At 42.0% G+C, this 13,342-nt stretch overlaps 1 protein-coding gene across 1 annotated transcript in view; it reads right to left on the reverse strand.

Moving 5' to 3' along the window:
• LOC139581496 (X-linked interleukin-1 receptor accessory protein-like 2) overlaps positions 1-13,342 on the reverse strand; it is a 431,652-nt gene that overhangs the window by 25,604 nt on the left and 392,706 nt on the right. The window contains exon 8 of the mRNA XM_071411312.1: positions 8,733-8,878. Within this exon, the coding sequence (XP_071267413.1) occupies positions 8,733-8,878 (146 nt within the window). The remainder of the gene's footprint in view (positions 1-8,732; positions 8,879-13,342) is intronic.

Genomic DNA, 13,342 nt, shown 5'->3' on the forward strand with positions numbered 1-13,342 from the left:
GGTTTTTGTTTGTCCACTCGCCTCTTGAGAATTGACCACAAGTTCTCAATGGGCTTAAGGTCTGGGGAGTTTCCTGGCCATGGAGCCAAAATATCGATGTTTTGTTCCCCGAGCCACTTAGTTATCACTTTTGCCTTATGGCAAGGTGCTCCATCATGCTGGAAAAGGCATTGTTCGTCACCAAACTGTTCCTGGATGGTTTGTGAGTGAGCCCACTCCCTTTGCTGAGAAGCAACCCCACACATGAATGGTCTCAGGATGCTGTACTGTTGGCATGACACAGGACTGATGGTAGCGCTCACCCTGTCTCCCCCGGACAAGCTTTTTCCGGATGCCCCAAACAATCGGAAAGGGGATTTTTCAGAGAAAATGACTTTACCCCAGTCCTCAGCAGTCCAATCCCTTTACCTTTTGCAGAATATCACTCTGTCCTTGATGTTTTTCCTGGAGAGAAGTGGCTTCTTTTCTGCCCTTCTTGACACCAGGCCATCCTCCAAAAGTCTTCGCCTCACTGTGCGTGCCGATGCACTCACACCAACTGCTGCCATTCCTGAGCAAGCACTGTACTGGTGGTGCCCCGGTCCCGCAGCTAAATCAACTTTAGGAGACGGTCCTGGCGCTTGCTGGACTTTCTTGGGCGCCCTGAAACCTTCTTCACAACAATTGAACTGCTCTCCTTGAAGTTCTTGATGATCCGATAAATGGTTGATTTAGGAGCAATCTTACTGGCAGCAATATCCTTGCCTGTGAAGCCCTTTTTGTATAAAGCAATGATGACGGCACGTGTTTCCTTGCAGGTAACCATGTTTGACAGAGGAAGAACAATGATTCCAAGCACCACCCTCCTTTTGAAGCTTCCAGTCTGTTATTCGAACTCAATCAGCATGACAGAGTGATCTCCAGCCTTGTCCTCGTCAACACACACCTGTGTTAACAAGAGAATCACTGACATGATATCAGCTGGTCCTTTTGTGGCAGGGCTGAAATGCAGTGGAAATGTTTTTTGGGGATTCAGTTCATTTGCATGGCAAAGAGGGACTTTGCAATTAATTGCAATTCATCTGATCACTCTTCATAACATTCTGGAGTATATGCAAATTGCATCATACAAACTGAGGCAGCAGACTTTGTGAAAATGTATATTTGTGTCATTCTCAAAACCTTTGGCTATGACTGTAAGAAGACAACATATAGTCATTACAAGCAGTGTAGTTAAGCCAAAAATAAATATTGAGTGGAGTACAGCACCGAGTAGATCATCGAGTAGCCGAGTAGATCATCAACTCAGATATGAAGCGGGACTAGACCATTTATCCAGTATTGGCTGCCATATTTTGTAAAACATTGGACTTCTATTGGAGGTATTGTATCAAATCTTTTCCATATGTATTACATTCCCTAAATCCCGTAACCACATTTCAAAGGTAGGTACAGTCTCCAATTTCCAAAATTGCAATATGAGCCTTTTGGCTAATATAGTACAAAGAGAGACAGCCTTCCCATCTTGGTTATTCCCATCAACTGTACCAAATGGAGCGATCAATGGGTCTGGGGCTATAACTCTATCGAAGGCTTTAGATAACTTTTTATGGCTGGGGGCAGTATTGAGTAGCTTGGATGAATAAGGTGCCCAGAGTAAACTGCCTGCTACTCAGTCCCAGTTGCTAATATATGCATATTATTAGTATATTTGGATAGAAAAAACTCTGAAGTTTCTAAAACTGTTTGAATGATGTCTGTGAGTATAACAGAACTCATATGGAATGCAAAAACCTGAGAAAAAATCCAACCAGGAAGTGGGAAATCTGAGGTTGGTCGTTTTTCAACTCATTCCCTATTGAAGATACAGTGGGATATTGGTCATGTTGCACTTCCTAAGGCTTCCAATAGATGTTAACAGTCTTTCGAACCTTGTTTGATGCTTCTACTGTGAAGGGGGGCCGAATGAGAGGGGATTGAGTAAGGTCTCTCCCAGAGTGCCACGAGCTGACCATGCGCGTTAATGTGAGAGTTAGCTTGAGTTCCATTGAGTTTCTGAAGACAAAGGAATTCTCCGGTTGGAACATTATTGAAGATTTATGTTAAACATCCTAAAGATTGATTCTATACTTCGTTTGACATGTTTCTACGGACTGTAACGGAACTTTTTTATTTTTCGTCGGCTCTGAGCGCCGTACTCAGATTATTGCATGGTGTGCTTTTTCCGCAAAGTTTTTTTTAAATCTGACATAGCGGTTTCATTAAGGAGAAGTGGATCTAAAATTCCATGCTTAACAGTTGTATCTTTTAGCAATGTTTATTATGAGTATTTCTGTAAATTGATGTGGCTCTTTGCAAAATCACCGGATGTTTTGTAACTACTGAAAATAACGCGCCAATGTAAACTGAGGTTTTTGGATATAAATATGAACTTTACCGAACAAAACATACATGTATTGTGTAACATGAAGTCCTATGAGTGTCATCTGATGAAGATCATCAAATATTAGTGATTCATTCTATCTCTATTGCTGATTTTTGTGACTCTCTTTGGCTGGAAAAATGGCTGTGTTTTTGTGACTTGGCTCTGACCTAACATAATCGTTTGTGGTGCTTTCGCTGTAAAGCCTATTTAAAATCGGACACTGTGGTGGGATTAACAAGAAGTGTATCTTTAAAATGGTGTGAAATACTTGTATGTTTGAGGAATTTTAATTATAGGATTTCTGTTGTTTTGAATTTGGCGCCCTGCACTTTCACTGGCTGTTGTCATATCGATCCAGTTAACGGGATCTCAGGCATAAGAAGATAAGTAATCAAAAATGAGAGCCCAGTAAGCATGTAACTTAGGACATGTCCAAAATAAGTGGGTCAACGTCCCTTCATCCTGCTTGCACCTCTCACACAGTGGTGAGGTGTCTGGGAATGTTTTATGCAGTTTCACTTTTGAGTAATGTAACCTGTGTATCACCTTAAACTGTACAAGGTTGTGTCTGGCCTTCACTGAACTGTGGTTTATATTCCTTCTACCCAGTCCTCATCTGAGATTTTTGAACCAAGTTCTTGTTCCCAAGCCCTTTTAATAGTGTCTGTGGATACCTCTATGTGGGCCTGTAGCACATCATACAGTCTAGAGACCGACCCTTTTGAATGGAGTTTGACAAGGATCAGGCTATCTAATGTAGGACTATTTGGCTTAATGCCATACCGTGGGATATGTGTCCTTAAGAAATTCCTGATTTGGAGGGATCTGAAAAAATGTGTTGTTGGCATGTTAAACTTACCCTGTAATTGTTGAAATGAAGCTAACTGACCATCAATGTATAAGTTACCAGTTGTTGTGAGCCCCTTCTCCCTCCACTGTGAAAACACCATATCATCCAATGCAGTGTGGAAAGCATGATTCAGGCAAATCGGTCTGTCAATGTATACAGTGGGTATGTTAAGAAAATACCTAATCTGTTTCCAGATCCTAAGAGTATGACAAATGACTGGATTAGAGTCATAAGTGGCTTTTTTTCACATATGATGGACTTTTAACAAGTGCAGGGAGTGAGGAATGTTGACAGGAGGCCTGTTCAATCAAAAGCCATGAAGGCATATCATTCTGTCGCATCCCAGGCAAACTTTCCCTCCAGAAAGACATAATGTTCAGATTAGCAGCCCAATAATACAGTTTAAAGTGAGGAAGGCCAAAGCCCCCCTCTATCTTGTGCTTGCTTGTATGAACGCTTCTTTGAAATTCTGGCTTCCTTGTTAAGAGTAGCAAGGGGTTCCACGGCTATAGCGAAGACAGCAGGAGAAATAGGGCGCCCTTGTCGGCAGCCCTTGAACAGGCAGAATGACTGCGACATTTCCTGATTGGTTACCACGGACGACATTGGGTGTGCATAAATAATTCTTATCCAATTAATAAATTCCTTTCCAAGCCCGAAATGCTCCAGAACCGACATCATATACTTCCACTCAATCTGATGAAATACCTTCTCTGCTTCAAGAGCAATTACCACTGCCTCAACTTTATGATCATGATATGTTGAAAAGGCGTCTCAAATTGTAGTATATATGTCGGCCCAGGATAAAACCTGTCTGGTCAGGGTGTATGATGTCAGAAATATATTTTTTAAATCGGTTTGCCAATATCTTTGTCAACACCTTATTTTCTGTGGGGAGTAACAACACGGGGCGATAAGACGACATCTCCATGGAATCTCTATCTTTTTTCAAGATCAGTGCTATTGTAGCCTCATACAGTGTTGCGGGAGTTTGGCATTTTCTTTGGAAGGTTTAAATCTTCGCAACATAAGTGGAGCTAGACTGTCCCAGAGCTCTACGGACAATTTCTTGCACCTGAGATCAATTTCGAGTCTCGTAGCAAAGGGTCTGAATACTTATGTAAATAATGTATTTCTGTTTTTATTTTTAATACATTTGCAAAAAAAATTGTGGGGTATTGTGTGTAGATTGATGAGTAAAAAAATTGATTTAATACATTTTAGAATAAGGCTGTAACGTAAAAAATTTGGAAAAAGTCAAGGGGTCTGAATACTTTCAGAATGCACTGTATATGTTGGGTTCTGATGGGGAGTTGAACTAAGTTCATGAAGCATTTGTAAGTTATATTCTTCAAGAATCAATGGGTATACACTACCGGTCAAAAGTTTTAGAACACCTACTCATTCAAGGGTTTTTCTTTATTTTTACTATTTTTAATTTGTGGAATTTCTTTCCTTCTTAACGAGCCAATCAGTTGTGTTGTGACAAGGTAGGAGAGTATACAGAAGATAGCCCTATTTGGTAAAAGACCAAGTCCATATTATGGCAAGAACAGCTCAAATAAGCAAAGGGAAACGACAGTCCATCATTACTTTAAGACATGAAGGTCAGTCAATATGAAACATTTCAAGAACTTTTAAAGTTTCTTCAAGTGCAGTCGCAAAAACCATCAAGCGCTATTATGAAACTGGCTCTCATGAGGACCGCCACAGGAATGGAAGACCCAGAGTTTCCTCTGCTGCTGCGGAGGATAAGTTCATTAGAGTTAACTGCCTCAGAAACTGCAGCCCAAATAAATGCTTCACAGAGTTCAAGTAACAGACACATCTCAACATTAACTGTTCAGAGGAGACTGTGTGAATCAGGCCTTCATGGCCGAATTGCTGCAAAGAAACCACTACTAAAGGACACCAATAATAAGAAGAGACTTGCTTGGCCCAAGAAACATGAGCAATGGACATTAGACCGGTGGAAATCTGTCCTTTGGTCTGGAGTCTTGGAGATTTTCGTTCCAACCGCCGTGTCTTTGTGAGACGCGGTGTGGTTGAACGGATGATCTCGTGTATTTCCCGCTGTAAAGCATGGAGGAGGAGGTGTGATGGTGTGGGGGTGCTTTGCTGGTGACATTGTCTGTGATTTATTTAGAATTCAAGGCACACTTAACCAGCATGGCTACCACAGCATTCTGCAGCGACACACCATCCCATCTGGTTTGGGCTTAGTGGAACTATTATTTGTTTTTCAACAGGAGAATGCCCCAACACACCTACAGGCTGTGTAAGGGCTATTTTACCAAGAAAGAGAATGATGGAGTGCTGCATCAGATGCCCTGGCCTCCACAATCCCCCGACCAAATTGTGATGGTTTGGGAGGAATCGGAATGCAAAGTGAAGGAAAAGCAGCCAACAAGTGCTCAGTATATGTGAGAACTCCTTCAAGACTGTTGGAAAAGCATTCCAGGTGAAGCTGGTTGAGAGAATGCCAAGAGTGTGTCATCAAGGCAAAGGGTGGCTATTTGCGGAATGTCAAATATAAAATATATTTTGATTTGTTTAAGACTTTTTTGGTTACGACATGATACCATATGTGTTATTTCATAGTTTTGATGTCTTCACTATTATTCGACTATATAGAAAATAGTAAAAAAAAACAAAAAAACTTGAATGAGTAGGTGTTCTAAATCTTTTGACCGGTAGTGTATATCGTTAATTTCTAAGTCCAAAAATGGATGTAGCAACTACGGATTTCCCCTTTAACAGGCAGGGACCTTCACACAGCAGAACTATGTCGCCATTTGAACGTTATCAATTAACCTGCCCCCGAAAAATGTATTATGTCCACGGTTCTGTGAATGTCCCGCAAAATATTTCCCACATTTGGGCTTTTTTGGATGTTACTGCAACATGTTAACACCATCTTTTCAGATGTGAGGAGAATAACATTATTTCAACCCCACAAAGTAAGATTTTCACAGTTGGAGTTTCTTATATCTGAAACTGCAAATTAGATTTTCACTTTCACAAGTGGAATTGCAAGTTCACACATATGAAACTGCAAATGTGATTTTCACATGTGAAAATGAAATTCCACATGTGAAAGTGAGATTTTCACATTGAGGTTTTTTACAAGTGAAACTGCAACTTTGATTTTCACATGTGAATGTTTTTCCCAAGTAAAATTAAATATCAGATTATCACGTAAAAGTTTTTAACATGTTAAACTACAATTCACATGTGAGGTGAAAACATGTTATTCTCGTCGCATGTGAAAAGGTGGTGTTAACATGCAAACTGTCAATTTAATACATGTGAAAACATGGTTCCACGTAAGAAAATGTGATTATCAAGTAAAACTGCAAATTTGATTATTTATTGGTTGTAGTTTTTATTGCACTGAAGCTATGAAACATAAATTTGCTTTAAAATCTGGTTTAAAATACACTTATAAAGCTGTGACTCGATCAGATCTGCCCTTCCAAGACAAAGACAAAAGGGGATCAAACTCTGCTCTCTGCAAACTCATGCTCTTTCAGTATCTACCTATAGATCTATACCTATCTCAATACGATCTCTTCTTAAATGTATTTCTTTCTCTCTCCAGATCTGAGTTCAGCCAGGCTACTTACAACAGATTGTTGGAGGCATATACAGTTGAAGTCGGAAGTTTACATACACTTAGGTTGGAGTCATTAAAACTTGTTTTTAAACCACTCCACAAATGTCTTGTTAACAAACTATAGTTTTGGCAAGTCGGATAGAACATCTACTTTGTGCATGACACAAGTCATTTTTCCAACAATTGTTTACAAACAGATTATTTCACTTATAATTCACTGTATCACAATTCCAGTGGGTCAGAAGTTTACATACACTAAGTTGACCCTGCCTTTAAACAGCTTGGAAAATTCCAGAAAAGTATGTAATGGTCTTTAGAAGCTTCTGATAGGCTAATTGACATCATTTGAGTCAATTGGAGGTGTACCTGTGGATGTATTTCAAGGCCTACTTTCAAACGTAGTGCCTCTTTGCTTGACATCATGGGAAAATCAAAAGAAATCAGCCAAGACCTCAGATTTTTTTTTGAGACCTCCACATGTCTGGTTCATCCTTGGGAGCAACGCCTGAAGGTTCCACGTTCAACTGTACAAACAATAGTACGCAAGTATAAACACCATGGGACCACGCAGCCGACATACCGCTCAGGAAGGAGATGCGTTCTGTCTCCTAGAGATGAATGTACTTTGGTGCGAAAAGTGCAAAGCAATTCCAGAACAACAGCAAATGACCTTGTGAAGATGCTGGAGGAAACAGTTACAAAAGTATCTATATCCACAGTAAAACGAGTTCTATATCGACATAACCTGAAAGGCCGCTCAGCAAGGAAGAAGCCACTGCTCCAAAACCGCCATAAAAAAAAACAGACTACGGTTTGCAACTGCATATGGGGACAAAGATCGTACTTTTTGGAGAAATGTCCTCTGGTCTGATGAAACAAAAATAGAACTGTTTGGCCATAATGACCATTGTTTGGAGGAAAAAGGGGGAGGCTTGCAAGCCGAAGAACACCATCTCAACCGTGAAGCACGGGGGTGGCAGCATCATGTTGTGGGGGTGCTTTGCTGCAGGAGGGACTAGTGCACTTCACAAAATAGATGGCATCATGAGGCAGGAAAATTATGTGGATATATTGAAGCAACATCTCAAGACATCAGTCAGAAAGTTAAAGCTTGGTCGCAAATGGGTCTTCGAAATGGACAATGACCCCAAGCATACTTCCAAAGGTGTGGCAAAATGGCTTAAGAACAACAAAGTCAAGGTATTGGAGAAGTCAAGGTATCACAAAGCCCTGACCTCAATCCAATAGAAAATGTGTGGGCAGAACTGAAAAAGCTTGTGCGAGCAAGGAGGCCTACAAACCCGACTCAGTTACACCACCTCTGTCAGGAGGAATGGGCCAAAATTCACCCACATTATTGTGGGAAGCTTCTGGAAGGCTGCCTGAAACGTTTGACCCAAGTTAAACAATTTAAAGGCAATGCTACCAAATACTAATTGAGTGTATGTAAACTTCTGACCCACTGGGAATGTGATGAAAGAAATAAAAGCTGAAATAAATCATTATCTCTACTATTATTCTGACATTTCACATTCTTAAAATAAAGTGGTGATCCTACCTGACCTAAGACAGGGAATTTTTACAAGGATTAAATGTCAGGAATTGTGAAAAACTGAGTTTAATGTATTTGGCTAAGGCTAAGGTGTATGTACATTTCCGACTTCAACTGTAGCATGACACAGAGTATTAGACAAGTGAAGAAATGGGGATTTAATTGGTCAGTGCCCAAGTCGGCAAAGGGTATTATGCCATGACGCCGCACCCCTCCCAAGGGAAACATTACCCATAAACCTGTCTGCCTAAAGTGTTACTGTCTCAGCAGTATTATCAGCAGACAGCAGTGGTGTTGAGGCCTGGCCTACCTCTCTTCTGCAGGATGGCGCTGCCACTCCTCCGTCCAATGTGGTTCTCCACATAGCAGGTGTAGTTTCCCAGGTCCGTCTCCTCCACCGCGTCAAAGGTTAAGGACAGCTCCACCTCCTTTTCCCCCAAGTGTTCATTCAGCACCCTGTGTAGAAGAAGAGGAGGAGGGGGGAGGAGAGAGAAGAACCTCAGGGGAGGTACCTTTGCCCAGAGTATACAGGTCACCACTGAGGTACATAGTGGGGGGTAAGAAAAACACCTCATATAGTGGTCTGTTTTCAGAGCCAGGCCCTGGTTTCACAATGCAGCTAACAAGAGTTCAGCGCAGAGGTCATACTCGTTAGGCAGAGATTATTTTCCCATTACAGTGGAGCTGGAGATCATACACACACACACACACACACGCGCACACACATGGAGGGGGGAGGGGGGAGGGAGGGGGGAGGGAGACATTGCGGCATCCAAAACTGTACATCCACATTAGGAAGGATAATGATGTACCTCCACGGTAGGAAGGATAATGATGTACCTCCACGGCAGGAAGGATAATGATGTACCTCCACGGTAGGAAGGATAATGATGTACCTCCACGGCAGGAAGGATAATGATGTACCTCCACGGCAGGAAGGATAATGATGTACCTCCACGGTAGGAAGGATAATGATGTACCTCCACGGTAGGAAGGATAATGATGTACCTCCACGGTAGGAAGGATAATGATGTACCTCCACGGCAGGAAGGATAATGATGTACCTCCACGGTAGGAAGGATAATGATGTACCTCCACGGCAGGAAGGATAATGATGTACCTCCACGGTAGGAAGGATAATGATGTACCTCCACGGTAGGAAGGATAATGCTATACATTAAATTACATTTTATTAGTCGCATACGCCGAATACAATAGGTGTAGACCTTACCGTGAAATGCTTACAAGCCCTTATGCAGTTCAAGAAATAGAGTTAAGAAATGATTTACTAAATAAACTAAAGTAAAAAAAAGAAAAAAGTAACACAATAAAATAACAATTTTTTGGGCCTTCCCCTGACACCGCCTAGTATATAGGTCCTGGATGGCAGGAAGCTTGGCACCAGTGATGTACTGTACTTGGTCCCAGTGATGTGTCGTACGCACTACCCTCTGTAGCGCCTTATGGTCAGATGCCGAGCAGTTGCCATACCAGGCGGTGTTGTCACGACTGTCTTGGTGTGTTTTGACCACAATAGTTTGTTGGTGATGTGGGCCCCAAGGAACTTAACTTTCGACCCACTCCACTACAGCCCTGTCGGGCCTCTTTTTCCTGTAATCCACGATCATTTCCTTTGTCTTGCTCACGTTGAGGGAGAGGTTGTTGTCCTGGCACCACACTGCCAGGTCTCTGACCTCCTTCCTATAGTCTGTCTTGGGCACAGGGACTATGCTGGTCTGCATGAAACATGTAAGTATTACAGACTCGGTCAGGGAGAGGTTGAAAATATCAGTAAAGACACTTGCCAGTTAGTCCTCGCATGCTCTGAGTACACGTCCTGGTAATCCGTCTGGCCCCGCGGCCTTGTGAATGTTGACCTGTTGAAAGGTCTTGCTCACATCGGCTACGGAGAGCGTCGATCACACAGTAGTCTGGAAGAGGTGGTGCTCTCATGCATGCTTCAGTGTTGCTTTTCTCGAAGCGAGCATAAAAGGCATTTAGCTCGTCTGGTAGACTCGCGTCACTAGGAAGCTTGCAGCTGGGTTTCCCTTTGTAGTCCATAATAGTTTGCAAGCACTGCCACATCCGGCGAGCATTAGAGCCAGTGTAGTAGGATTCAATCTTAGTCCTGTTTCATTGTTCATCTGAGGGCATAGCGACATTTCTTATAAGCATCCGGATTAGTGTCCCGCTCCTTGAAAGCGTCAGCTCTAGCCTTTAGCTCGGTGCAGATGTTGCCTGTAATCCTTGGCTTCTGTTTGGGATATGTACGTACGGTCACTGTGGGGACGACGTCGTCAATAAACTTATTGATGAAGCCGGTGACTGAGGTGGTGTACTCCTCAATGCCATTGGATGAATCCCAGAACATATCCCAGTCTGTGCTAGCAAAATAGTCCTGTAGCGTAGCATCCGCGTCCTCTGACCACTTCCGTATTGAGCGAGTCACTGGTACTTTCTGCTTTAGTTTTTGCTTGTAAGCAGGAATCAGGAGGATAGAATTATGGTCAGATTTGCCAAATGGAGGGCGAGGGAGAGCTTGTACACGTCTCTGTGTGTGGAGTATAGGTGATCTAGAGTTTTTTCCCACTCTGGTTGCACATGTGACATGCTGGTAGAAATGAGGTAAAATGGATTTAAGTTTGCCTGCATTAAAGTCCCCGGCCACTAGGAGTGCCGCTTCTGGATGAGCATTTTCTTCTTTGCTTATGGCCTTATACAGCTAGTTGAGTGCGGTCTTCTTGCCAGCATCGGTTTGTGGTGGTAAATAGACGGCTATGAAAAATATAGATTAAAACTCTCTTGGTAGATAGTGTGGTCTACAGTTTATCATGAGGTACTCTACCTCAGGCGAGCAATATCTCGAGACCTCTTTAATATTAGACATCGCGCACCAGCTGTTATTGACAAATAGACACACACCACCCCTCGTCTTACCAGACGTAGCTGTTCTGTCCTGCCAATGCACAGAAAACGCAGCCAACTGTATATTATCCGTGTCGTCATTCAGCCACGACTCGGTGAAACATAAGATATTACAGTTTTTAATGTTCTGTTGGTAGTGTCGTGTCTTTGGCTATGCCGGATTAAGTGATATGACATGCTATTCTATAAAATAATTTCTCTGTAATTAATATTACCCGATTAAGCTAATCAGGTAAATAATTAACTAGAAAGTCGGGACACCGCCAAAGAATGTTTATAGAGCTGTTATCTTCCGAAAAAACTCTTAAAGACCTAGTAATCTTTTACATCAATAGCAGTCAAAATTAATCGTCACCTTATTTCAGTCTCATCTGAACATCGTAGAATTCTTGGTTATCTTCACGAACCCTAACAAGTTGAATCAGCAATACAAAATTTAGTTGAATTATTTATTTACTAAATACCTAAATAATCACACAGAATTACATAAACACAGAATGGATCGTACATTGATTACTAATTATGTCATACATGAAAAATGTCCCTGGTGGGCGGAAACGATATGACGGCTGGTTACACAAAGAGAGGGGGTTTGGTTTGAATGAAAGTGAGGGAAGACTAGGAACAAAGGGTTTTGGGTCTCAATGGGACCTCGTGAGCTATGCTATCGTAACTACAGAATCCTATGCATTCTACATAACCGCCCATTTGGAAAAGGAAAATGCAAGGAATATTTACTCTGAGCTGCGCTTCAATAGGTTGGTCGTAGATGGAAGGCCGTGTTGCCCAACAGAGATCTTCCTGTCCTCGGAAGAATGTCTCTGGGGGTAAACTGGATACGTTGTAGTATCGTCGTTGTGTGTTAGACTGGATAAGTCATCCGTCCTTTCCTAGCCCACGTTTAACGTGGCTGCCGCTAACTCAATTGGCTTGTAGGTATCACTTCTGAAGTGAATAAGAGTTCAAAGTTCATATCAAGTTGTCATACATTTAAGCTCGTGCTATATTCTGTTTGGTTATTATCGTCGTCCTCACGTCCTCGGAACAGCTTATTATCTGAACACTTTCAACATAGGACTGTCGCCCTAATGTCATCGGAACAGAAAGTTACATTTTCGTCAAGGGCTTTATATAGGAGGGGAGAGAAGGGCGTGTTTCATAGTTTATAACCAATGTCTCTTCACATGGGCGGGCCACTGAGTGAGCAGAGCTTTAACCTTATGAAAACCCAATTCTCTCATTTGGAAGCTAAAATTACATTTAATCTTTTCACAAATAGTTTCATATTTAAACATTTAAATTGCACAAAAATTCCATGTGAATCTGATAACTAGAATGTGTAGACTTTCCAAGATACAGTTTATGTCGTCCTGTCATCATTCACAATGTCTCAGACGCCAACTGACCTGGCATCATATTCATTGAGTTCCAACGCATATTTTCAACTGGTTGGATTACTGAAATATGGTTCCTTTCCCCCCACCTTTTGATGTTCCCAGACTCTCTATGTTTAACAAAGGCTATTCAAGAGTCCTTCTGTAGTCAAGAGAGAGGAAAGGGAGAAAGGTATTTATGGGGGTCATAAACCTCCCCCATCAAGCCAACGCCATGACAGTAGGATAGTCCAGTTTATTCATCATCCAATTTATTTTCCAGTGATTGCACGTTGGCCAATAGAACGGATGGTATAGGCGGGTTACCCACTCACCAACAAATTTTCACAATCTCCCCTGTATTTCCGTCTTTTCTTCACGTGAATGACAGGGATTTGGGCCAGGTCTCAGAGAAGCAGCATATCCTTTGCGTCAGATTAAAATCTTCATCCAGTTCGAGGTGAGTAATCACTGTTCTGATATCCAGAAGCTCTTTTCAGTCATAAGAGACGGTAGCAGCAACATTATGTACAAAATAGGTTACAAACAATGCGAAAACACACAAATAGCACAGTTGGTTAGGAGCCCGTAAAATGTCAGCCATCCCCTCCGGCTCCATTCT

The sequence above is a fragment of the Salvelinus alpinus genome, chromosome 7 (assembly GCF_045679555.1).
Source record: "Salvelinus alpinus chromosome 7, SLU_Salpinus.1, whole genome shotgun sequence".
Classification (NCBI taxonomy): Eukaryota; Metazoa; Chordata; class Actinopteri; order Salmoniformes; family Salmonidae; genus Salvelinus; species Salvelinus alpinus.